This window comes from Penicillium subrubescens, assembly GCF_028828155.1.
Source record: "Penicillium subrubescens strain IBT 31985 chromosome Unknown utg000014l_segment0_segment0, whole genome shotgun sequence".
Taxonomy (NCBI): Eukaryota; Fungi; Ascomycota; class Eurotiomycetes; order Eurotiales; family Aspergillaceae; genus Penicillium; species Penicillium subrubescens.
The window spans coordinates 24716-51222 of NW_026643164.1; the positions used below are offsets into that span (position 1 = coordinate 24716).

At 47.8% G+C, this 26507-nt stretch overlaps 8 protein-coding genes across 8 annotated transcripts; 4 read left to right on the plus strand and 4 right to left on the minus strand.

Moving 5' to 3' along the window:
• Window positions 1-427: 427 nt before the first annotated feature.
• N7473_013256 (zinc finger BED domain-containing protein) lies at window positions 428-1148 on the plus strand (the record flags this gene model as incomplete). Its single annotated transcript, XM_057159195.1, is given in 4 exon segments — window positions 428-576; window positions 591-684; window positions 744-908; window positions 1014-1148. 4 exon segments carry the CDS (start codon window positions 428-430, stop codon window positions 1146-1148), a joined length of 543 nt encoding a protein of 180 aa, XP_057001931.1.
• A 1376-nt stretch (window positions 1149-2524) lies between these two features.
• N7473_013257 (uncharacterized protein) lies at window positions 2525-4258 on the minus strand (the record flags this gene model as incomplete). The annotated part of the gene is made up of 2 exons (XM_057159196.1): window positions 2525-3828; window positions 3904-4258. 2 exons carry the CDS (start codon window positions 4256-4258, stop codon window positions 2525-2527), a joined length of 1659 nt encoding a protein of 552 aa, XP_057001932.1.
• Window positions 4259-5542: 1284 nt separating this feature from the next.
• Window positions 5543-8435, plus strand: N7473_013258 (uncharacterized protein; the record flags this gene model as incomplete). Its single annotated transcript, XM_057159197.1, has 11 exons — window positions 5543-5711; window positions 5771-5863; window positions 5920-6027; window positions 6078-6154; window positions 6213-6320; window positions 6377-6555; window positions 6609-6677; window positions 6738-6953; window positions 7005-7302; window positions 7358-7596; window positions 7649-8435. The coding sequence occupies 11 exons, from the start codon at window positions 5543-5545 to the stop codon at window positions 8433-8435; spliced, it is 2343 nt and encodes a 780-aa protein (XP_057001933.1).
• A 2592-nt stretch (window positions 8436-11027) lies between these two features.
• N7473_013259 (uncharacterized protein) lies at window positions 11028-11572 on the plus strand (the record flags this gene model as incomplete). Its single annotated transcript, XM_057159198.1, is given in 4 exon segments — window positions 11028-11062; window positions 11082-11350; window positions 11379-11440; window positions 11465-11572. 4 exon segments carry the CDS (start codon window positions 11028-11030, stop codon window positions 11570-11572), a joined length of 474 nt encoding a protein of 157 aa, XP_057001934.1.
• A 1084-nt stretch (window positions 11573-12656) lies between these two features.
• On the minus strand, window positions 12657-14792 carry N7473_013260 (uncharacterized protein; the record flags this gene model as incomplete). Its single annotated transcript, XM_057159199.1, has 1 exon — window positions 12657-14792. One exon carries the CDS (start codon window positions 14790-14792, stop codon window positions 12657-12659), a length of 2136 nt encoding a protein of 711 aa, XP_057001935.1.
• A 3766-nt stretch (window positions 14793-18558) lies between these two features.
• On the plus strand, window positions 18559-19248 carry N7473_013261 (fungal specific transcription factor domain-containing protein; the record flags this gene model as incomplete). The annotated part of the gene is made up of 1 exon (XM_057159200.1): window positions 18559-19248. One exon carries the CDS (start codon window positions 18559-18561, stop codon window positions 19246-19248), a length of 690 nt encoding a protein of 229 aa, XP_057001936.1.
• A 3791-nt stretch (window positions 19249-23039) lies between these two features.
• On the minus strand, window positions 23040-23799 carry N7473_013262 (uncharacterized protein; the record flags this gene model as incomplete). Its single annotated transcript, XM_057159201.1, is given in 4 exon segments — window positions 23040-23264; window positions 23289-23439; window positions 23595-23682; window positions 23697-23799. The coding sequence occupies 4 exon segments, from the start codon at window positions 23797-23799 to the stop codon at window positions 23040-23042; spliced, it is 567 nt and encodes a 188-aa protein (XP_057001937.1).
• Window positions 23800-25264: 1465 nt separating this feature from the next.
• On the minus strand, window positions 25265-26093 carry N7473_013263 (uncharacterized protein; the record flags this gene model as incomplete). Its single annotated transcript, XM_057159202.1, has 3 exons — window positions 25265-25466; window positions 25522-25710; window positions 25768-26093. The coding sequence occupies 3 exons, from the start codon at window positions 26091-26093 to the stop codon at window positions 25265-25267; spliced, it is 717 nt and encodes a 238-aa protein (XP_057001938.1).
• Window positions 26094-26507: the final 414 nt, after the last annotated feature.

Here is a 26507-nt window from a genome sequence, read left to right on the forward strand (position 1 = left end):
CCTCTCGTACCTGAGCGTAACAGATCTCTGCGATTTATTAAGATTTTTTAATGTTTTTTTTAACAGTAATAGAGCTATTATTACGTTAGAAAAGAGTATCAAAACTCTCAAAAATTCGAGTACCCGTGGCACTGACCACCCAATCCCGGTAGGGGTTGGGTGGTCAGTGCCACGGGTACCCTGTTTCTTAAGCGTCGAATGAGGGGATATGGGCTATTCATGGGCCTTCTATGTGCTTTTGATGGACGTTTTTGACCTGGCCCACTAATTCACTAGGGCTAGGCCAATCATACGCATCTAACGTATGATTACTTTTTGTTATTAGACCGCTTGATCAGTTTCTCATAAGTCCTAAGGTCCTGATTTCCAAGTACGTTCTTCCTTGGCTATCTCCTATCTTTTTCTAGCCCCCTAAAGGTATAAAGTTATGTCTCAAAGTCTTTTTTATGACGCGATCTCCTCGACATATGAGGATGGTGTAGACGATCTTTCCTGCTTCACACCTGATAATATTCAATCCCTTACACCCGACTTCGCTACTAGCAGTCAGCAAACAGTTGATTCTATTGACTCCGAGTTTCTTCGACCAGCCCCTCGTCCGACCGTTCCATCTCCCTTCCACGCGTTGGCCCTGGCCGCTCGAAAGCCTATGTCCTCTACGATTCTATGGTTCATACTGAATGGGTAAATTGATGGTTAGAGACTGAATACGGAAACACGGGCAAGATCAAATAGGACTCAAGATATGCTGCACTGCAGGTATCTGGGAGCACTACTATCTGGTTGCGAGTGTTACTGATGGCTCTCCGAAGCTAATGTGTCAGCGCTGCAGTCAGATTCTTGAGCATCCTTATATGCTACGCGCCCAGGGTTCAGGTCGACATGGAACATCTACGATGATAAGGCATGTTAAAACAGCTTCATGTATCCGATCTTCAAAACAGGCCATACAACGCGCAGATATCACGAACTTTCTATCCCTACTATCATAGATCCTTCTAACTTAGAGCTAGTATAAAGCCCCTATGACGAAGAACCCAGAGTTTAGCCAAGAGAATTGGGAAAGAGAGCTCTTTAACTTCATTACAGTTGCTCATCTTCCATTTCGTCTTATTGAGCATCCAGAGTTCTGTTACGAAATCTTTTGAGGCCATACCCAGGTCTATGACTCAGGCCGTAAGGCCTGACTAGATTCTGTTAAGGCAGCAGTCTTTCGGCAGCGGGTCGAGGCCCGTTTAGTGGTGTGGCTGAAAGGAAGCGCTATATACGCGTTACACGATTCCCTTATACTTCCCTTGACAACGACGGGTCGACTAGGGATTGGCGACCTTTCAATAGGGGACTTACGGGGAGAATATACCACTTGTGTTTCCCCTCCCCTTATGTTACACGAGGACCCGTCTGAGCTGAATTGGTCTGTCCTGTGTATCCAGTTGGCTAGAAAGCCCTCTGGGAGAATGTATGTTAAATAGCTTGTGAATAAGAAGTTTCTTCAGGATCTTTCAAGAAACGGTTTTGGACCTAATCTACTGTTGCCTTATTCCATACCTGACTGACATTAAAAGTAGGAAAATCCGAAGTAAGCAAATGTTGCGCAAGACGTGTTCAAAAGGTAGGCAAATAGTTCGGAAAACATAATAAAGTGCAAGACAAGAATTTGCTAATTAGAGCACCCTTCGTGCATAAAACCCAAATTCTGGAAAGGGGGATTAATAGGGAAGAATCTGGAATAGCTATTATCTAACTAAATATTCCGGAAACATTCCAAAAAGGATCGTTCGACGAGTTCGTTGAACTAATCAGGATAATAATATAAAGATAAGCTATAACCCCCCCCCCCCCCCCTTAGGGTGAGGCCCTTCCACGTGACAGTCCTAGAATGTTATATGACATTTAGATAGAACTCGCTATCGGATGAAAAGATCTAAAAGATCCGATTCAAAAATATCAAGATTTCGGGTACTTAAGGGGGTGCAAGATTTAAACTCTAAAATCGGGTACCCCTCTACAGGGCCGGAATACCTTAATGGCCGAGGGACATGAAATTATTGTGTTAGTATCTCACAAGATTCGGCACACTGTTGTGAGATTCATGCAGAGACATAAATACACTCACATCAAGGCTGTTTACATCTAACCAACAGATTCGCACCATCAGCCAGTACCCGACTGAGGGACGGAGGAGGTTGTTAGCTGGAGTGCATGCTACAGTACTGTTTTGCCGCATCCGCACTAGCTGATATTTACTACTGGAGCTACGGCTTCGAACACATTATTGACAGTAAAGCCGAAGGCGCAAAGGCTCCCATAAGTTTCAAAACGAGTATTAGACTGGTAAACCTCTGAATATCAATAGAGAGTAAAGACAAGAAACCATGTCAGAAGGATTCACATTAGACAAGCTGAGTTCGCTAACTCGTCAATCACCCCTACAACGAAGTCCACTAAAAGCAGTGCAAAAGTGATCTCTGGATGAGAAGGTCAATATTTTTGCAATACAAGATATCCTAACTGGCCAATCGTTTCACTCTTTCCTCTCTTGTGTGACGGCTGCCTCAGGGCGAACAAGACCCTCCTGGGATGGCGACGCGCCGACAGCGTAAGGATCGACGTGCGTAGAAGCAAATTTGCGTGCCGGAGTTTTGGTCGCGAAGAGAATATCAAGCTCAGCATAGGTGCGGCCTTTGGGCTCAGGTAGACGGAAGAATGCCCAGATGAACATAAGCAGGGCTGTGGTGCCCCAGAAGAATCCGGTCTTGCCAGACGCATTCCAAGCAGTGGGGTTCATGAAATAAGGCTGCAACACCTGTGAAACAACATTGACTATCTGGTAGGCTGTACGCGCGAGGGAAACAGTCAAGGGTCGCAGCCGCACCGAGGAAATCTCTGATACAATAGCATAGGTGATAGGGCCGACGGTCAGCGCGAAGACGAATAGCCAGAGGAAGCAGAACGACGCCTGCGCCCACAGGGCACCGGGAGTATGTGAGGTCGCGCTGACGATTCCAATGAGGAATAAGAGCATAGAGAGAGTACCTTGGCCCCAAACGTATAGGGTCCGTCGGCCAATGAAAGTGATCAACCACCAGGACAGGATAACCCCGACCAAGGCCACTCCGGTACAACCCACGCCTAGTTGGAATGCTCGGTTGACATTCATGCCGGCCTGTTTGAAAAAGTACACAGGGGAGTAGGCGAATGAGCTGCCGGATAGAATCTGGCCGGCAAAGGCCATACAACAGACTTCGGTGCGGCGCAAATCGACACCTTTGAAACACTCCGTGTAGGTAGTGCCACCTTCGATCTCAGACTCAAGCTTAGCCGTGTGGACCATCATAGCTAACTGGCCATGGATTTGATCTTCCGTCTTATCTCCTCCCAGGCGACGGATACTGTTCTTGGCTTCCTCGAGACGATTGTTGCGGACCAGGTACCACGGACTCTCTGGGGCCAGCCAGCAAATAACCATCAACGGTACAGGCCATACCCACTGGAGGGCAAAAGGGATACGGTAGGACCATTGATCTGACCTTTGTAATAGACCATAAAGCACGCCAGATGCGATCATCTGGCCGATGGCCCAGCACATGTTGACATAGACGGTCAGGTAACCACGCAGCTTAGTAGGGCAGACCTCTGACGCATACGCAGGTCCGACTGTGGCGAATACACCCCAAGACAGACCGCAGAGGATCTGACCCACGAGGAGGACGGCGGTGGTGTTGGAAAAAAAGACGATAAAGATGAACGCGGTCATGAAGAATAACGCAACTATCATCACCATGCGATACCCGTACTTACTGGCAAAGTAACCATTCAGGAGGCCACCTAGGGAAAAGGGCCAGGTTAGCACGAAGAGGCGACTATCACAACCACAGGTTCGGTAAAGATCCCACAACTCACCAAAAATGGCACCGATTGTGCTACCCATGTTCAGCCCGGTCTGCCAAGGGGCCGACACCTGCCAGCCAATTTCTTCGCCATAGTAGTGGCCATACTTTTGATTGAATGTTGGATACGCAAAGAAGTTACCCATCAGGATGGTGTCGTATCCCTCCATAATAATCGACATGGAAATTAGGACGGACCATGTGACAGCCTTGCGATTAGCTCTCAGGGCCTGCCAGAGGGTTTGCTCATGCTCTTCATCGGTGGCCTGCTTCGCCTCCAGGACCGCACCAACGCCCAGCGTATCCTCCAGATGATGGGCAGCCGACTTCTCCAAAGTGATCTCGGTTCGGTTCATGTCCGTCGCCATATTGAGGGCTGATGATCAAGGCAGTGGACAGCTTCAACGTACCCGGCACAGAATTTTGTCGATCGAGAACTTTGTAAGGTTGGAGTTGAAATCAGTCTCGATGTCTCCTAGCAGAAATGCCTCGATTGCTAGGGAACCCCAGCCCATTTCATATAATGGAGTTCCGGTGGACCGAGCGGCATCTTCTCGTCTAAATCGGATGCGCATGCATGGCGGAGGATAGGGTGAGTTGCGGAGAGAGCTAGGGAACCAGCCATGGAGCTGCCTCGACTCGTATTTAGGCTAATAAGCACAGCAGATCACAGAGCTTGTTCAGGTGCGATTGCGAGCCAGATTGGGAGCCAGAGACCCTGGTTTTCGAACATGGACTAGCAATTCGTACGTTCCGATTGAATGGAGTCGGAAAAGCTCGTATATCTGGAGTATGCGGGGTAGGGGTATGAAAGCTCGGGTAAAATCAGCACACAATAGCGTGTAGAAAACGTTAAGGTTCAACCAATTAGACTTGCTCAAAGCCGTACTTACCGGCGGACATCAACGAAATTGATTGGACAGTGCGGAGAATACTGATTCACTCCTTCGAGCTAAATTTACCATGTCCTTGGGTGCCTGGGCTCGTATTTGTACAGTGGCGCCACAAAAGGCAGAGACTCCCCAGAGTACCTTTCTTCATCGCCTGCTAAGTATGATTTCCGTTAGTTTGGAACTTTATTCTCCGCAAATTTTCCGCGAGTGCATTGTGGATCCTACAGCAAAGCTGAAAATTTACGGATTAGGTATTACCTCCACATCTGCGATTGCGGAGCGGAAGATAAGATATCCACCGATCCTGCGACGGCCTCCGTAGCTAAGTAATCTCTTTTGAGGTCTGGCAAACTTGGTCAGCCGCTCTATGTTGATATACAATTCCCTCGGGATTTGTCCCTTAAATGGCATTTTTTACGGTGGCACCCGGGGCTCTTGGCACTCCACTATTCCATAATCATGTCTCCAGGCCAGCGCAATTTATCTTACTTTACCATCACTGCCTAGGCTGAGGCTAAACCGTTTGCTCCCCGTATAACCATCGTACATTTGATTCGCTTTATTTTTGCCTAATTCTAGGGTTTCAAGCTCCATGTCCATTCGCACCAAGAAAGCTCCATTGCTCCGCAGCGGTTTCCGGTGCCCCGTCAATTAGATATAAAACAAACCGCAAAGGTGGCAATCTGTTCAATATCTACTAAGTCTTCTCCTGAGATTCAATTGTTAATTTTCCAGAGCCTCCAGTCACCAACACTCCACATGTTCTCTGATTTCGCCTCAAAGGGGCTACTGCTCCTCTATGCGGGCCTTGCCGTTGCAAATGGTGCACCACCCCTCTACAAAGATCCAAAGGCGGACATCAACCATCGTGTTTCTGACCTTTTGGGGCGAATGACCATTGAGGAGAAAGCGGCGCAGTTATTGCAGGGTACGGGGATAGAATTCTCCACCGACAGCTTCTGTCCAGGACGGCTAACAAATTTGCAGGCGGTATGTCCGATTGGATGGATACAAACACCGGGCAGTTTAATTACACAGGCCTGGAACAAAGCATCAAGACAAAGGGTGGCATGTTCTATGGTATGTCCTTAACGGCTGTCATTAAAACTACGGCGTCATTAACCGTCTTTTGCTAGTTGGATACCCAGTTCCATGGGACTGGCTTGCAACCAACATCAAAAAGGCGCAAGATTACATCAAGGAAAATACCACCCTCGGTATTCCTGCCATTGTTCAAACTGAGGGTATGTGCTCCTCATCTTGTATTCTCTGATCCAGACTAACGACATTATAGGTATTCACGGCTTCTTGGTCCCAAATGCGACCATCTTCAACTCCCCTATTGCATACGGATGCTCCTTCAACCGAGACGTAAGATTGCGCGGCGGCCGCTTGGGCTTTTAGAATGCGACATTGACGGTTGATCTAGTTGATCCACAAGATGGGAAAGGTTATTGCCCAGGAGGCTCGTGCCCTGGGTGTCACACAGGTGTTCGCTCCAGTTGTTGACCTTGCTCGCGAGCTACGCTATGGCCGGGTATGAGTTCAACCACATTGGTCCTATTGCTGGAAATAGAACTAACTTGGATACAGGTCGAGGAAACATTTTCGGAAGATCCTTACCTGGCCGGCGAGATTGGATACCAGTACGTCACTGGGGTCCAAAGCCTCAATGTCTCTGCAATGGTTAAACACTTTGCGGGATTCAGCATGCCAGAGCAGGGCCTCAATACTGGCCCTGTTCAAGGGGGTGAGCGGCACTTGAGGACTACGTGCGTGAATTCTTCCCTCGTGCGATGGGGGTTTTTATTGACCTATGATCTAGTTGGCTCCCGTCTTTTAAACGGGCGATCGTCGATGGCGGTGTTTGGAGTATCATGAGCGCATACCACTCGTGAGTTTTTCGTTATCCCCCTTGAAGTACCTGGACCTGGTGGCTGATTCTATTTGCTAGGTACGATGGTATCCCGGCCGTTGCAGATGAGCATCTTCTTACGGACATCCTTCGCAAGGAATGGGGCTATGAGTACTTCGTGATTAGCGATGCTGGAGCAACAGATCGCCTGTGCAATGCCTTCCATCTCTGCCAAAGCTCTCCACTTGACATGGACGCAGTGACGCTTATGGCCCTTCCTGCTGGCAATGATGTGGAGATGGGTGGTGGCTCATAGTAAGACATGATCGTTGAGAAAGGGAAAATGCGGCACTGACGTACTGGCAGCAACTTCCAAAAAATTCCGGACCTGGTTAAGTCGGGCAAACTTGACATGAAGACTGTCGACACTGCAGTCTCCAGAGTGCTCCGTGCTAAATTTGCTATGGGTCTGTTTGAGAATCCGTCCCCAGGTGCCCCACCGGAGGAGTGGAAAAATCTTATTCACACCCCGGAGGCAGTTGGCATTGCCAGACAGCTCGACAAGGAGTCTATTGTTCTACTGGAAAACCACGGCAATGTTCTGCCCCTGAAGAAGTCAGGAGATATCGCCGTCATCGGCCCAATGGCGCATGGGTTCATGAATGTAATGTCCCCTACATCCCAATTTTTAAAACTCCGCAAAATTAACAAATGAACAGTATGGTGACTACGTCCCATATCGAAGCCAATACCGCGGTGTCACACCGTTGGACGGAATTAAAGCTGCTGTCAACGCAAGTGCCCACGTCCACTACGCCAAGGGATGCGAAAGATGGAGCAATGATCAGTCTGGTTTTGCGGAAGCTATTGACGCGGCCAAGAAATCCGATGTTGCCATCGTTGTCGTGGGAACTTGGTCGCGCGACCAAAACGAACTCTGGCAAGGCCTGAACGCAACGTGAGTCTTCCATCCCACCGATATTCTAGTAAATATCTAACGAGGAATGTAGCACCGGCGAGCACGTGGACGTCGATGACCTTTCCCTGGTCGGAGCGCAAAGTGCACTTGTCCGAGCCATCGTCTCCACTGGTATCCCTACTATCGTCGTCCTCTCTAGTGGCAAACCGATCAGTGAGCCCTGGCTCTCTAAGAGTGCTTCCGCGCTCGTACAACAATTCTACCCGTCAGAGGAAGGTGGTAACGCCCTTGCAGATGTTCTTTTTGGAGACTACAACCCCTCAGGCAGGCTATCAGTTTCCTTCCCTCACTCTGTCGGTGACCTCCCCGTTTACTATGACTTTTTGAACTCTGGCCGATCACCGACCGAGTGGGGGAGGGACTCTGGTTCTATCGGGGAAAACGGCGAGCTTGTCTTCGGCCACCAGTACGTCCTAGGGACTCCTGTGCCGTGGTATCCATTTGGGTACGGACTGTCGTACTCTGACTTCGAGTATGGACAAGTCACCTTAGACAGGCAAACTGTCTCAAGAAAGGATACAGTGACGGTAAGTGTGGATGTGAAAAATACACAAGGGCAGGATGGAGCAGAAGTCGTGCAGGTTTATGTGGTGGATGAAATATCATCCGTGGCAGTGCCGAATCGGTCGCTTAAGGGATTCGAAAAGGTCTTTATTCATGCTGGCGAGACGAAAACTGTGAAGATCCAACTGAAAGTTGAGGACCTCGGCTTGTGGAATAGCCGGATGAAGTATGTGGTTGAGAAGGGATCGTTCCAGGTGCTGGTGGGGCGTAGCTCTGCCGACATTCGAGGAAATGCCACCTTCCAAGTGCAGTAGTTATTGTGTATGCTACTGATCTTCTAGGTCGGATTGCCAATTTTTGCTCGCTGCAGGGCATGAGTTACATGCGTGCGAGGACCTAGAAATAGAGTGACAGATTAAGGTATTGTAGTTAGATAGATAATTTGACTAATTGTTTGAGGAAACAAAGAACAAAGAGCTGGTTAAAGCGGGAAACTGGGGCGAGACCAGCACACCCTTAATAATCCCATATGATTGGACCAGACCGTCCTTGGGGCCGCTTACTTGTTGATAGCCTTCAGGCAAATATACTCCTAAATAGGTAATTTCGGTGGACTTGAAACTATTGCCATGTTCGATTAATCTCACCGGGATCCGCCAGGTAAGACATCTTAGCACGCCCTGGCAGCATCCACAATAGCACCGAGGTGATAACATTCGGGTCAGGAAGACAACCCGAGGCCAGGTTTCAAAAAAGTGATAATTAAGCAAGCGGGTGCTGCGATTCGTTCTGTGACAAAGGCTCCGTTGTTTTGTATCGCGCTAGTTGAAAGTATACCTTGTTAAGGTTCAGGTATCATTGTCATTGCGGGGTGACAAGCCATCTACGGGGGAAATAATCTATAAGATGTTCCAACCTATCGTATGATATTGGTTCTTTCTTGAATCAATCATTCTTATTCATGAAATAGGATTTACTGCTTAGCCGCTTTCTTCTGCCCTTTTGTCCGAGGAGGATTGTTAGCCTATCCTGTTCTGGCTAGCTCATTGATATGAAATCGCAAAGTTGGTCTGCTTTACGTACAGCGCAGGTGGAGTGAAACTAAGCTAGCTATGCCACAGATTGGAATTTTGTCTATATAATCACAGGTCCAATGTGGGCTTTGCAAGTACTCTTTATGCGGAATAAATCTACCTATTCCGAACATGGAATAGTCTACACAAGGATAGCTCCACTAATAACGGCAGGTCGACCGCTTCCGCTTTCCGCTCCTCAACCCCACGGGGTAAACTGCGGAAAAGAATAAGATCAACCAACCAGGCTTGCTGAATCCCGGTGCCGACGATGGAGAAGAATGGGCCGATTGGACAACAGCGAACGTAATTATTGTCGCCTTTTGCAACCACAAACCGCCACTTATTAGTCACAGTATCGCTCCTGTGAGGAAATTTTACTCATGTTTCACTCTGGTAAACATTAACAGCCGCTCGTATTCTGGCCCGCCCGGGTGAATGTATCACCGCATGAATTTATCTATAACACCCGGTGGCTGTTTGGGATTTTGGAATACGTTCCCGGTAGCTCAGCAGCAGCATCCTTTTTATCCGAAAAGTGGTAATCAACAACACATTCGCTCCTCTGCTTCGAACCTTTTTCCATGTATCTACAGTACAAAGGTGCCCAGAAGTGCCCAGAAGCTTAATTATGACTTACAACCAATCAATTGGCTGAGAGTGCAACAATCGATTGCGCAATTCATCTCGCGACATGGGGCTTCGCGGGTAAACAAAAACAACATGGCCCGACTTAAGCTTCTCGCAGGCATCTGTCTCGCTACAAAAGCAAATGGCTTGGCTGTGACACTTTCCCCCAGACATAATGAACCAGGTTCTCCAAGTGTCGACCTTGGATATTCGAAGTACCATAGTGTCAGACTTCCAGGGGGAGTGGATCAGTTCCTGGGGATGTGATATGCGCGGACCCCAATCGGTGAACTCAGGTTTAGAGCGCCTCGAGAGCCAGAGAACAGCTACAAAGAAAAAGACGCATCACAGGTAGGTCATGTGATAAAGAATGTTGTCGCTAGCAATATCGAAACCTTGACTAAGCCCACCTCCTCCATTATAGTTCGGCGGTCTTTGCCCGGGTACAGGACAGCAGCCTGGTATTGGTCTAGATAAGGACTATCTTTTCGTCGACGTATTCAAACCTTCAGATACTACTCCAGAGTCTAACCTACCGGTATTGATATATATTCAAGGTGGCGGATACGCAGCGATGGAAAATGCAAACTACAACGGCACAGAGCTCATTCTGTCTTCTGGTGCTAACATAGTAGTAGTTACGTTCAACTACCGCGTTGGCGTCCTTAGGTTCCTCTCCAGTAACAGTTTAGGGCATAATACAGACGTAAATATCGGCCTTCTCAACCAACGCCGGCTATTTCTCTGGGTCCAGAGGCATATCAGCAAGGTGCGTTCGGGGAGTTCTGCCAGAACTACAGACACTAACAATTATTTCTTATTTAGTTCGGCGGAGACCCGAGCCATATTGTCATACAAGGCTCGTCAGCTAGAGGTGGATCAGTATCACATCATCTTACGGCCTACAGAGGCCACGATAAAGAGACCTTTTTCGTCGAAGCAATCCTTAAGAGTCCTTTTTGGCCCACACTTCGAACTATCTCAGAAATAGAGTTTCAATATCAGCGGCTGCTAGGGTCGACTGGCTGCTCGTCCGTGGACTGTCTACGAAAGATAAACATTTCTGCTCTCCAGGCAGCGAGCCCTGAAGCCGCACTTAGCGATCCCCTACCCCTTTTTTACTAGCTACCCGTCATCGATAGCGAGTTGATCCCCGACCAAATCCATACCCTCTTCGCGACTAGCCAGTTCGCCCATATACCCATGCTCGTGGGCCACGTTACCAACGAGGGTTCCTGGTGCCAACAATACCTCTAGCGCCGCGGAGGTCTCGTCTTTCCTTCGTGCCAACTACCCACATCTCAAAAAAACGCAACTAGAAAAGATCAATCATAAATACGCGAATATAGCTCCCCTTCCTGGCCACGCAGCATACTTCCCCAGTGCTTCGGCCGCGTACGGTGATACCACCTTTGCCTGCCCTGCTAACGCCATAGCCAGCGCCGTATCCCGCTTTGTTGGCGTTGCTAAGGCGTGGAGTTACCGGTACAACGTGCTCGATCCTGGAATCATATTCTGGCTACGGGGTAACCCATACCTTTGAGACTAGCGCAGTCTTTGGTCCGGGACAAGCGGGCTGGGCCGCAAGCTCTTACTATACAATAAACGCCCCCATTGTGCCTGTTGTCATGGGATACTAGACGAGTTTTGTGCGAAGCCTGAATCCGAACACTTATAAGCGCCAGGGTCGCCAGACTAGGAAACATGGGAAATTTGTCGGGTTCACAACTACGGCTGCAGACCAATAACACAGGAATAAAAGTGGTTCCCGATTGGCAGGTCAGAAACTGCACAATGTGGAGGCATTTTGCGTCCATTATGGAGATATGACTAATTGTGGTCGTGATGAGGAGATTGTCAGGTCGAAGCCTACAGTTACGAAACACCTATCATATGGTGGAAGTGGTGGTAGTATCGGAGGTTGTCTAAGAATATTCGCTTAGCAAGTGGGTCTTTGGGTCTGGTTCTTTAAGCTCATTCCGAACAATGCACGAAGCTTAAACCTTGGCAGTGTTGCGATCGGGAGCCAAGATGGTATATCCTGCTGTATCATTTCAGGAAGATAAACGAAGCCGAGGGATGAGAGGGTAGTGGGAGGAAATTGGCAGTATGCTGCTAAGTGCAAACCTCCCAAAACTTCCCAAAGCAGACATCGTTGTCCGATAATGCTCTTGCTTCGTCCTTCATCCTAAGTCCTTACCTCAGCTGCAACAGGCAGAATATAGCTGTTTGCTGCACCTGTTGCTATGTTCCCTTGAATTGTTAGTACCTAATGCAGCCACATCCCACGACGCTACCATAAGCTCTAGGGATCTTCAACATGGAGAACAAAAGATAACTAGCGCCGAGTGGATCTTACCTTAGATATTCCATAAGGAAAGCCAGATCAAGGCCTCCACTGATGAAACGGTGTTATCTTTCTATAGTTCATTGCAATATTGCGCATGGAATAACTCTCCCCTAAGGTTGAGCGTGATCCCATAGATCGTACGAGTTGATGCCATAAAAGCTTCGTAAACCGGTGGAAAGTAAAACGAAGGAGACATTGGCAACACAAATAGCATACAGTCAGACTACATTATCTAAATCCGAAATATCATCTCTTCTGGGACCAGCCAACCTCTTGACACTTGTGGTATACCCCCATGTTTTTTTGGCATAGTGTGTCCCAGTTAGGAACAAACTTGGAGCGCGCTGTATCATTGAACGAAGACATCAAGCCTGGAGAGAAATGTTTTGTTTCCCTCGAGTATTTAGATAGTCAATGGAAGCTAATACCCGTAAAACCATGCCTAATTGCTAATGAGGCCTATAAAACCGTCTTATTATCGCTCAGATTGGCGAGAGTCGGAAAAGGCGCGCACATGGAACAGAGGGCAAACAAACCAATAAAGTGCCTTTGTCTGAATCCCATTGCGCATTTCCCTCAAACATCTCCGGATACAAAAGTTTGACTTCAACGTCCCGGCTTTTCAGTGCGGGAATGGGTAGGGAGAGATTAGTTGAGCTAGATCGACGCCACACAGCAAGATACCGGACCCCGCTAGTTGCCGCAATACCCAGTGCCAACCAATTGTCGTGCCATTTAGGAAGGCCTAACGGCCAGAACGGGAGCCCGGTTGTTAGGTCAGAACGAAACAGCTTATAGACGAGCATACCCCTCGCGATGAGGTCCAATTGGTGCGAACTCAGCATGTCAATCCTGCCGCTGAGATGGACACGGCCCAGCAGACTGTTGACAACTGTCATCACGTTCTTCTCGTCATCCCAATCAGGCTGTGGATACGCCCAGCTGGCGCTCTGTTCCGGTGCGACCGCTGTCGGTGCGGAAGCTGCAATGGCAGCATATCGGACTGGATCTTGCTGATCGCTCGTCGACTGCAGTGAGTGAACAGCTAGAAGAGCGTAGTCCATGCGTTGACCTCCACTAGAACAGCTCTCAATGACCAGGTCCGGGAAACGATCGTAAAGTTTGCCAACCCATTCGAGATAGGCTCGGTTATGCCCGAGCTGTCCATCAGCGGGACTGAAAGTGTTTGTATCTGTGCCTTGGACTACTTCGATATTGTAGTCAAATTTGAAATATCCAACCCCGTATTTAAGGATGAGGTTCTCAACCACTTTGTTCATGCGTTTGATGACCTCAGGGTGCCGATAATCCAGTTGATACCGGCCCTTCTCCACGATGCGTCGGCCATTCTCTTGGAAGAACGCGTCCGCTGGCAGCATGTCCGCAACCACGCTTCGAACACCGACCACCTCCGGCTCCACCCACAGTCCAGGTGTGAGCCCTTTGGCCCGAATATAATCAAATAGGGACCTCAGACCCTTCGGAAATCGTTTAGTCGACGGTTCCCAAAGGCCAACGTCGTCCCACCAGCCGCAGTCATCCGCATACCAGCCGCAGTCAATGACAAAGAATTGTGCACCTAGCTTCACTGCAGGATCGACGAGGGCCATGACTTTCTCTTCAGTGGGATCACCCATAAGACAATTCATATAATCATTGAATATCAGGCCGAGCTCTTCGTTGTCCTTGTGAGGCCTTCTGATACGTCGACGGTACTCAGTCAAGGCTGCGAAGGCATTGTCTGGATGGGCCAGAACGTGGCAGAGAGCCACCGGTACACTGGCGAATGACTGACCAGGAGCTAGTCGGTGTTTCCACCCGTGATCCTTGTTTGTCGGGCCACCTAACGCCAGATAAACATTCTCTTGAAAATCCCCGAGCTCCCAGCGCCATGACCCGCTGCTCTCAATCTGCCACAGCCAGGTCTCGCTGGAATCGTTCTTTTTCAGCAATCCCATTGGCAGATAGGTTCCTGTTGAGAAGGTTCCACGATTTGAAATGGCGTGGTGTGCCATTGACGCTTCGTGAGGACCGGGCAGCTCGGAAAGGCCGATATCGTCCAACCCGACGCTGGGAAGAGACTCATCCCGCCACTGCGCTTCCCTGAACCAAGAGTTGGTTGGAGTGGACAAGGTGTAGTCGAGCCAACAGCTAATCGATTTTTCACATAAAGCGCCGACAATGAGCGGCGACAGTTGATCGACAACAATGTCTTCCTGAGAGTCGTTGCGAATGGTCGCTGTCGAACGGATCACCGGGATACCCAGATATACCGATAGGCGAGCGATAACTGAAATCTGGGATACCTCGTCGTACGTGATGATATCGAGAGACTTTGACTGGCTGTCGCTGTGCTCATGGTGGCTTTGGTACTTCAGTCTGCTAGAGACATAACTGCCTATGAGCGTCTTGGATGACTTGTGCGACGGATTCCCCTCGCCATTCAGCCGAACCCCAAGCAGAGGAACAGTGCCCAGCTTGGAGTACAAGGCATTTTGTTCCGCTTGGCACGAATCATGAGGCAGAATGCCCACAATGCGAACAATTTCGTCGCTTCCAACGACGAGATGGATAGTGAGAGTGCCAGTCTGCCAAATAATGCGTTTCGATTCAGACATTTTTGCGAAAACACTGAGTGATGGGCCGACCAAACGTACCAAAATGGGTTATATAGGCCACTCCTGCTGCGCGATGGATCCACGGTAGTTACAAAGGTAGGTGCATATTCTGGGAGCGGCTTTGGGCTCCGCATATTGGACTGCAGACCGATGCACTACGGGGCAACGGATGAAAAGACGGGTTTGGCATTCTCTCATTGGATCGGGTCAAATGAAGAATCGTTTAGTATTTACACTCTTCATTTGCAGGTGATGTACAGAGGGGTTGCAGTCTCACTTGGCGGTAAGGAATCAGGCGTGGGGCAGACCATGGGACCGCGCTCCAGGCCGCTAGATATTCTTGTCATCAGCAGCCACCGCCCAACCAACGTAATTCATGGTACCGTGTCACGCGGTTAAGCGGATCACCCTAAAACACCATATTGAATGCGATTTTTTAATTCGCCATGTATCGACATCGAGAGAATGATTTAACTTTATCTTCAGCGTGCTTTAATTTTGTAGCGTGAACAATAGCTTGCAAGTGCTGGCTTATTCTAAAAATGATTTTCTACATGTGTCTCCGAAGATAAGCTTAGGTTAACCGACGTGAAGAGTTATTTATGCGTCACCGATCCTGCAGCACTCGTGGAGCTTATAAACTGTCAGGATGAGGAATTGATAAACTGGCGAGCACTGAAGATGTCCAATAAAATCAGATGCTTGATTGATTAAAGATCTGACTGATTGAACACGTGAGAGTAGGTATCATCCCGTTGTGGCGTGTTACAGCACCATACTCCGACTCTAACCCGAATCCATACTGTCAAAGCGAGCTGAATCGGTATAGACTAGTATGCATATGGACGAATAAGAACTACTGGAACCATCGAGTAAAAGAGTGATTGATTGATTGATTGATTGATTGGAAGGAAACTAGAACGAATGGAAAAGGGGCAGGTTGAGCTGTCCCATCGCGGTGTAACCAAGTATTCGGGTGACAATGCCGATGTCGAGGTGTTACCTGCATATTACATACAAACACATAGGAAATGTGGGTTGCATTTGGACCAATCCCACGTCAATGTAATAAATCTCTCCACTTTCCGTGACACTTACGAATAGTTACTAGTTAGGGGAATCGGGTGGATGAGGAACATCCTATCCCAAAAAGGTCTTAGTAGTATTTGACCACTCCTTTAGTTTAACCCACCCCCTCAGCGTTCGCACAATTCCCAACAATGTCTCCTGTTAATCTAGCAGATTTCCAATATCCTCTATGTCTATTAATTAGACGAATTCTGCGTGCTTCTACCGCGATAGTAACTTAGTGAGCCTATCTGTAGCTAACGTAATTCACGCCCGAGAGGATTACCCCAAAACACAATACTAAATGCGATAAATTACAACTTTATATCTTGACAGCCAGATAAAATTATTATTGAATTTGAGGGGTCACAGACTTAATACTATCTCTAGCTTACTGCTACATTTCATGACAACTAAGCAAAGTACGGACGAATATATATATCCAATCCTTGACTGACGAAAATACAGCGTAGTTTATGGTAACGCATCTAAAGAATCTTCACATGTAGATTACAATATATAGATGCTTTTCCTGCCGCAGGGTAAATGCATCATCAAAATTCTTAATCGAATCAAACCTCTGGTGTTCGAAATATGGATGAATCAGAAGACGGCGTTAAGTATGGTGTTTTGGGGTGATCCGCTCGGGCGTGAACTACATTATATCTTTCGATCCTGTCTACTTAATAAGAAGCTTGCCTACCTAGACCTCCTAGCAGAGCTAGTGGCGGTGGATATCGACGTGCCGAACCTTCGTGCGTAGTTCAGGAGCTTCTTTAGTGAGAAGTCAAATTATCTATTAATCATTATATCGGATAGCTAGGTCGTACTTTAAGTCAAATTAAATAACTACAAAGAGACGTTTCTATATGCTCGTAGTCCTACTAGCCTCGGGGATTCCTAGTAGCTCTACTCCGGTTATGCTAGTAGTGACGGTGTTCCTCATCGAGATAAGGCCTCCAGGAGCATCGCCGCTTTCGCATATTCTCGGAATTTAATAGCCGGCGAATCGAATCATTTTTCACCTTATGCGAACCCTCAGAAAGAAGATCCTGGTAAGTCACATGTGGTTGTTCAGTAACAACTTACAGAATTCGGGCTTTGTCATCCTCTGTAGGCTTCTTCGGACGGCCAGAGCGAGGTTTCGAGACGCCTAATTTCCTCCCAGGCTCTTTCTTAATACTATTTGCGATAGTTGAGAGCTGAGAGTGAAATCCAGGGATATCGACGATGAATACGCCTATATCCCCAGCTAATACCAGGCAGCTTGCGTATACGCTCCCGACGCGTTGGCGTAAGCTCTTTTGAACGAGCCATAAGGTCAGCAGTTGAATTGTATGCATATATCAGCGATTTAGTAGGCCAGCAAGATATGATCGAGTATATTGGAAAACAAGTTCTAAATCATCTTGCAACCAACGCGTTGTTTGCAGTTTAGCGTGTTTCCTTACTACGCGTATCGAGGTAGGCGGTAAGTGAATTGGTCCCGAGGTATTCCAAAAATTTTGCTGTGTCACTCTATATAAAACGGAGTGTTTCCCGCGTCCTCGTGTCTATAGGCCTAGTTGTTGTTACGCCACATTAAGGTGCAACCGTTGGAAATAGGTTCAATTTAACAAGCAGTGAAGACAGAACATATTGTTGACTGAAGCAATATGAGACCCGCGAAAGCGTGCTATGCCTGCCGGTGGAAGCACTTTCCTTCCCACCATCACCTGGACTGTGAGCTGACGGTTTCTAGTCTGCGGAGGCGAAAATGCGAGATCACGGTGAACGGCGAGGGTTGTACATCCTGCACAGTCAGGGGGGTAAAGTGCTCTCGCAAAAACCCGCCCTTGCCCGCAGCGCCCGAGTCCAAACGCAGTGTACGAGCTCATTCTCCGGCGCCAAACGGGGGAGACGCGACCGTGGAAGAGAGTGTAGGCAGGCTTCCACCAAAGACCATCTGCGAGGAGCTTACTCGGCTGTACTTCGACATTATTCATGACCAATTCCATTCTTTGTTCCACAAACCGAGTATGATTCAGGATGTGCTGGACAATCGAGCGCCGGTCGTCCTGCTCTACGGGATGATGGCCCTATCTGCAAGGTCTGGCATTGATTTAGCTTGGAGACCTTATGAACATGCTGATCCGATTCAGGTTTTCAAGCAACCTCTTCTTTCGGGGCTCCGACGCCCGTGAAAGGGGTCGGGTATATATCACTAAGTGCAGACAGTTTTTAGACCTCGACAGTGTCTCTTTGACCACAGTCCAAGCATGCATTTTGCTCGGCGCAGCGGCTGTGGCCGAAGGGGATTCCGCGGTAGAGTCAGTCTACTACGCGGCCGCCTGTCGGATCGCGCAGCTCCTCGACCTACCTAATCGAACCGAAGTTACTCCTCTTGATAAGGAAATCGACCTTCGAGGTCTGTTCCCGTTTCCGCCTCTCTCAAAGCGACGATATAAGATACTAAAGCATGAACACAGTCTGGTGGACACTTTGCTTAACTGACGTTTGGTCATCGACCGGCCTGGGTCTTCCTCGACTTACAGTACATCGGGATGATGTCGCTTTGCCGATGGATGAAAGAGTATTCCTTCAATTGAAACGAGAAGGCACAAATTCGGTCAAGATCTCGCATCGTCCCGAGGCATCTTTAATTGCGCAAATGATTAAATTGAATCAAATATTGGCCGAAGTCTACGGGATCAATAAAATGGCCGTGATTGGACAAGCCGATGGCGCCGCGCTAGAAACTGCCGTTAGGAACGCATCTTATCATTTGGATGAGTGGCACGCTGCTCTGCCCGAGTACATGCGGGATACACCAGGGAATATGGCCCGGTACGCTTCCGAAGGGCTAGGCCGAACGTTTGTCGCTCTGCATATCGGATACTACCATTACGGGCAGCTTCTCTTCTATCGGTTTCTCCAACAGGACCGTCATGAGTCAGTGCCGAACACTCATTTTTATGCGAACAAGTGTAAGACATATGCCGCCAATCTTTGTGAGCTTCTCTATACTGCCAAGACCAATCCGAACTGTGAGGTGCTGTACAGTATGGTTGGCCACATTCTGGTGGTCTCGTCCACTGTCCAACTGTATATTCTGCTCTTCGGTGTTGACGGTGAGGATGTTAAGATTGCGCGGATACGGCTGGAGCGCAATTTCGAGATCTTACAGCATCTTCGAACCTTCTGGCCCACGTTAGACTTGTGTCTCCTTCGGCTTCGGGCATTCCACCAGGCCTGCCGGGTCTCAATGGACACCACGTTCCGGTTGGATCAATGGATGCTTCGATTCCTGTCCGAGTTCGCCCATCCCGGTGACGACAAGCTTTCGGAGGCCACTAACCCCAACTCTTCGAGAGTGGAGAATAGGGATTTTCGAGATTTTCTTTGTTGATTAGTCTGAATTTGGGCTGCGATTCTCGCCCATACTATCGCTCTTTACATATTTCGAGATAACAACCAGAAAACGAAATCTACAAAGTGAAGTGAACACGACTATACAAAGCAGGGCTATAATTCTGAACAGCCTTGTTCTACCTTACGACCACTACAAGTGCGCTTTAGTAACGTAAACCATACTTAATCCATACTGTGCCACTAGCTCGCATAGGCTTTAGAGCTTCAGTTCATGGATCAAACACGGCTCATCTTATATACTAAGTCTGAGTCAATCTAGATCAGAGCGTGATTCGCCCATTCGTCGCGTTTTAATTGAAGAATCAGGTCCCTCAGGGATCAGCACCGCTGGCCTTGATAGCCCGGTTCAGCGGTTGTATAGCGGCATTTTTTACTGGACCTACGGTTCCCCAATTGTATACCGTATTCCTCTACGGAGAGCTACTATTTCACGAATTGGATGTGATAATTGAATCTTACTTCCAAGTAGACAGGTGGTCCTGGAATCCGGGAGTGGATCAGTTGACTCGCTCTTCGGACCGGAAATGAGGACAGGCCAAGTCAGGAAAACGAGAAAACCCCACCAGGATTCGAAAGTGTCAACAGTACTTTCTGCAACCGTGCTCAGCAAATCCCGAAAATGAGGAGCTGTAGAACTTGATGGATGGAGAGACCAGCTAAATTAGTTTCGGATACTTGATGTCCGCAGAAGTACAGTACACAAGACGATAGTAAATGCCACCATTCTTCATCCGATCCACTCCAATGAGAGAATGCCAAAGCCGCCCAATTACCACCACCCCGCACTGTGCAGCAGGCCACTGTCCAATCTGCGAAGGGTAATGCCGCTCAATTCAGCTAAGGTGGTTTTCAGATACTTAGCTGCTTTTCAGGAGTTGGGAGAAGATGGTAAAATGCTGATCATTGTCCGATCAACTCCAATGAGCGCCTTCCAAACCCGCTAGATCTCCGCCTACACGCATCCCATATTAGCCAACAATCCAAATATCTAGAGTACAAATACTGTCGAGGAAAATTGTCCAGTTATTTACGCCCCCGCAGCTGATTGGTTCGCCAAGTGTCCACTATCTCATATCTAGCTATATTAATTCAGATATTGTCGGACTAGGATAGTTGATCGAAGGACGGAACGGTCACATGATATATCTAATAGGCCAACAGTGCACTATAGGCGGCATATTCAGCTTTCTTAGATATATATGTTCGCGCTGTTCAGGGTCCGATGTATTTCTCATTCTTTATATGCTGACAGATATTATATTTAAATGGCTTTAAGAATTCGATAAATATACCTAAAAACGCACAGAAAACAGTTAGTATTATAATTTTAGTATACTTTTAAAAGAAGAGTTAACTAATAAAATAGGGTAACTCTGTTGGCACGACCTCAAATCCCTGGCGGCACGACCTTTTTGCCTGATTTCTGCCTGATTTCTGCCTGACTTTTGCCAAGCCTTTCATGCCTTACAATACCAATTCAACCACCCTCTTTCTTCTTACACACACATATCCTTTAGCCTACCCGCAGGCCTTAGCCTTGGCATCCCCCATCAAAAAAATCCAGGCTTAACCTAACCCTATAGGTTAAGGGTCTTCCACGTGATAATTCTAGGATATTATATGACATTTAGGTAGAACCAGCTATCAGATTAAAAGATGTAAAAGATCCGACCGAAAAATATCAAGATTTCGGGTACTTAGGGGGGTGCGAAAAAAATCGTGTATCCCCCCGGTGCATTGCCTGAATATATTTAAGGTCATATGATTATAGTAGTAGGAGGTCATGTGATAGGCCTAGTAGGAGAAGATAGAAGAGAAGAAAGAAAGGATGTGTGTGTGTATAAGACGAAAGAGGGTGGTTAAATTAGTAATCGTATGGTATGTAAGGCTTGGCAAAAGTCAGGCAGAAATCAGGCAAAAGGTCGTGCCGCCAGGGTTTTGAGGTTGTGCTAACAGGGTTACCCTTTAAATAATGTTCCTTCCAAGTTCCATACCATACTGTCGGGACATCTCCTCCCGCCAGAATAAGCAAAGATTGTTGCACGTAATCTTGCTAAGTTTCCAAGGAGCCACATCGACTTATACAGAACGATATAGTTCCATACCTAGAACGGGGCCGACGACTTTATCCTTTATTTACCCGTTGAATTGCGGGGAGTATGAGGACGATTAAATGCGGAGCGGGGTTCAATCTCCGTAGATGTGGATGTAAAGCGGGACTGTCCAGCCAATGGAAGTAATTCAGCGGCCTCGAGGCCGAGTACTCAGTCCATTTAGATCTCTTCAAACCCGCAACACGAGCGCTACATTGATAATTGACAACTCTAAATCGTAGTCGTCAGAGCAGCTCGGCTAATGCCCGAGATTGTTCGCTTTCTCCACAATACACTATACCAACTATTGCCTATTATACAACTCGGTCCTCCCACACCGATTGGAACATGTTGCATGTCCGGGCATAGGAGCCTTTCCTCAATACCTTCTCCACCGGAGTCGGACGAACGAAGATCTGGGGTAATAGGCGTTGCTTGTCATCTGTACCTCCAGGTCCACACTTCTCTTTACCCCATTGATTTTAGCCGTTTTAGCCCCATAACTCCATCTTTATTTTCTCCAGTCTAAGCTATAATAGGTCCTTGAAGTGCGGCACGGAATAGCGGCCAGGCCGTCACATGCTGAGTAAGTAGAATTCTGGCCACCGTCTCTATGTAGACTTCGACCTTTTGACAATCGATCGCAGCGTAGCCAGCGTAGACCATCCCCTCCTGATATTCATCCAATGATATCTGATGATTCCTTCTTGATTGAAGCACTCTGATTGGTCGATTAACGAGCTTAATATTGTGGCCAACCCCCTTCAAACCGAGCAACTGATATTGATCATATTCTACAGCACAACCCGATATTCTACAAGCGTTCCTCTCCAACTCCTCGCGATCGGCCCGGCGTGCTCCTTGCGATTAATCCTCCTGCTCCAACCCATGCTTCCGTGTTCAAATCGCCAGTCTTGCGACCCCTGCTGGAGGTATATGCTTTCGGTTCTGAGGTGGATGAGGCTTAAGGCGTGCATCACCAGTAGGCCTGGTAGGCTTTGGGGGAAATTCAAGCCTTACCTTGCCTATGAGGTATAAAGTGGAAAGCAAGGCGGTAAATATATCGTATGGTACTTTATCGGCTTACTCAGCATGTGCCGGCCTGGCCGCTAACTATTCCCTGCCGCACTTGAAGTCCGTCGAAACGTGTTAAATAAATCCCCAAACTGGCGAACCGAGCAACAACTATTTTTGCCTCCTTGCGTTTGGTTTCCTTGCTCCTTGAATTTGTACATTCAGCCTTTCACATCACCACAGTCTAGCCACAGTCGTGCCCTGTCTCTTACTCTGGCCCGCTTTGCGTAGCTTCTCCGGGTGGGTATGCCATGAAGCCCCGTAATACACAAGCCCTCTCTCCAGGGCTGCCACAGTAGCCTTGAGCGTAGAAGCTCGGAACCAAGAGCAGCAAGTACAGACGAGGACGGAGCTCCCTTGTGCTCCTTGCAATATCCTGGGGAATCTACACTATTGTTCCGTAGAATTGAGGTGCAACTGGAGGCGATAATTCACCGAGCATAGCTGCCTGCCGGGCAAAGAATCGCCACTAAGACGTGATATTATTCTGCCTGACAAAAGAGGGATACAGGAGGAGAAAGATAGTTGAAAATGGAGTAGTATAACCAAAGCAAGGTTGGGCCATATGAACAGCCCCCGCAGTCAAAACATCCATACTGGCTCAGTGAATACTGAGAACGTAGTCTGAGGTCGTCAACTGGGCGTTGGAACCCGAGAACGGCTCAGTACCAGCAGCGATCTGGCTCAAATACCATGTCGAAGGCATTCCCTGGTTGTGGATCAAATATTCAAAGGAGTCGAGAAGATCAGAATTAAAAGAAGTCTGCTCGGTTTGAGCCACAAAACGGAAATCTTTCCAGGGGGAATTCGGCCCCTTGGAGAGGTCCTAGGTGGTTCTAGCAATCTGGACTGTGGCAACAGGCTTGCCTGTGCTGCTGATTGGGCCTGCGCCACCGAGGGCAGCAACCCAGATCATGATCTCATATGCCCCTGGGCCATCGGGGGAGTTGCTGGTAAAGATATTATATGCCACGTCGGCAACGATATTTGAGCGGGTATAACTGTCAAAATAATAGTAAGTACGTGAGACACGAAAGTTGCAAAAAAAAAATTAGGACAAATAAAAAGAACGGGGGGAAGTGGACATTCTTACCCTCATCGCCAGGTTGTGGGGATGCTTGAAATTGAACCCAATTGTCTTGCGCTGAATTTCAACTCAACATTGGCGTAAGACTTGATGATGACTAGACCTCCCTGCCAGTCCCACACAGTGTTCCATGAAACGAGGTCTCCGGACAGATAATCTAAGCCAGATCACTGCCATCCAGATGTAGCGGCTTTAGTACCCCACAGGTTTTGGTAAATGGTATAGGGTCTGCCTGAATTGTATCCCATAGCCCGCATGACTCCCTCTCAGACATCACTCCCTCTCAGATAATGCAGAAGCTGCACAGGCGAAGGGGTAAGTTGCGAGGCTAGGACATATTGAAAAATGCGCATGGTGCTTGGGAGTGAATTTCAGACACTGCACGTGTTGGGAATAAATTGCTCGGCTTGCAAGCAGAACGGCACAGAAAATCGAAGGGTTGCTCACATTTATAGCTTTGTGGTGCACGGCTAAGACTCTCGGATGATATCCACAGTGAATATCCGATCTCTGAGTTCTGGTAAACACGAGGCGCGGAGAACAGGTGGAACTAAGTATCTGGGGCTAATTAATTGATTGAAGGTCTATTCCTTAATTACACTCGTTTGAGATGGTCTTACCACAAGCCAGGTTAGTGGGGTGTACATGTGTACATCCTGGTTACGTCTAACTTGGCCCAATCCATGGACGCCTTAATGCAGCATTCGAACACTTCATCTCTCAACGTATTGAACCACGTCAGTCCGTGGTTCCAAGGCGGACCATCCATAAACTCCCGGAAGCCGCCCGCTCATCTCTACTCAAAGCAGACAGCCCTCCGTAGGTGCGGACCAAGCAGAGTATTCGCATTATTCGAACGAACTCGAGTATTTCAACTTTGGCAAAGCTTAATAATCTCACTTCTCATTCTAGGTCAAGTCACTTCACTGTTGTCTGGAGATGGGAAAGGCCTTAGGTTGACTCGAAATATCTATTGTATAATATGTGCTCGGAAATGGTCGTTGAGAGTAGAGAAAACTTTGCCTTGTTGCCCTGGGTGAATAGATTATGTCTAATTTTTGCATTCTGGCAACCGGGTTGGTAGATAGTCCTTGGCTGCCGACTGTCCAACGCCATGGCACAGGACGGATATTTGAAACAGAAAGCTCTTTCGAAGAGGCTTAGGAGGTCTCCAAACTCTGCTTGCGGTCTCACACCTCTCACAATAATCCGAGGCTAATGTAACACTTTCAGATTGGAAGTATGTATATGAAGGTACCAAGTAAAACAGGTTCACTCAAATATACAAGACGATCTCAAATATTTACAATGCTTCAAGTAATTCAAAATGATTTAAAAACGCCTAACGATTCGAGACCTATTATAATACGGCCCCCGGGAAAAGGGGCCAACGGTCGAAATCAGGCAACCGGAGCCTTTATTATTATATTCAGTGCGAGTAAATTCACCTAGTCCTGGGCTTAGCGTTTGATATCTGAATTGAATATCTTCCAGTACGAATATAAGGGCTACTAGACCCTGAAGTTGTAGATTTACCGTTGGATGGGGAGTCGCTACAAAAGCAAATGCCCCATAGCCTTTGGTGACTGGCAGCACTTGAAAGTTGGAATATGAGTTTTAGTCAATTCTTCGTAACCGCAATCACGTTTAAGACAAGCGGTTTCCAAAACATTCACAGGGAAAGACAACTTAACAAACTACATATTCGCAGCCAACTACTTCCTATCCATCGTCCCACATCAGAATCCAACCGCTCCCCACGAACTAGCCGAGTATTCACCCTGCTGGAATTCCCAACCTGCCATAACGCTAGTCAAGTAGTCTTCCCCGCTATACCATCCATTGCTAATGCCATGCTCGAAGAATGGCGATAAACTGCCCGAGAACCAACCGGAGTTAGTAGGATCGACGTAACTCATAGTCAGATCGCCGGTAGGCCAACTATCAACTATGTATCAGTAGTGTCAAAGGCTGATATGAATGTAGCATAACGCACTGGTATAAGTAAACATCCCATGCCTTGCCTCCAAGGTTCACATTTTGTGCCCACGGAACCGCAACACCCTTAGAATCATAGTGATCGGATAGAGGAGTATTAGGGAGCTGATAGGCTACCCAAATCATGATCTCATATTTCCCATTGCGGTTAGTTGGCGCATAACTTGGGTCAATGAAGATATCGTAACTATTTCGATCAATTGAATAAGTCCTCGAACTAATTTCCAAGAAAACAATAGCTTACCAAGCGTCATATCCGTGGCCCGCTGCAGGAGCAGAAGTCTGGCTAAACCAGGTTTTATGTCCCGGGTTGAGATCATTGATCTTCTTAGGCAGAGTGTGAACTGGCGACCAAGTGCCCCAGTCCTCCCCAGTAACCATCACGACAAATCCGGTGCCGCCTGGGGCAGACACCCCCCACGAGTTGTCGTTGTTGTACCATGGGTTGATACTACCAGAAGTACTGAAGTGCTTGAAGTAGTAAGTGCTGGAGGTGGCGCCATGGACAGAGCGGCCAAGCCCACTCAGGAGGATAAGAGAGGTAGAGATGAAACGGTGAAACCAACCCATTGCGGATCAACGTCACCTTTGGCAAATTGCAGGGCTGGAAGGCAGTAAAACTGGACAATGAAGCAAGTCCCAAGGTCGATATTTATGCTTTTCAGGGTCAGGTCAAGAGGAGCAAAGCATGGGAAGCTGGAATACATGAGTATGATCGGGATGTAAATGATCCTATTGGTTGTTTTGCAGCCATCAACTACGTATCTGCAACTCTCAAACGACCCGTAGATGGATGGGGCTTTACCGATAATCTTGGGTATGATCTGCATTCCTTGATAGCCTGAGTCCACAAATACCACGTGTAATAGCCAAGCAGGGTATTTTCCCGACGAGGTAACCCCGTGGGGTAAATATGGCTTTAATTAAGTCTTGGTGAAAACTGGGGTTATGATGACGCAGATTGGACAGCCCGGGAATTAGTAG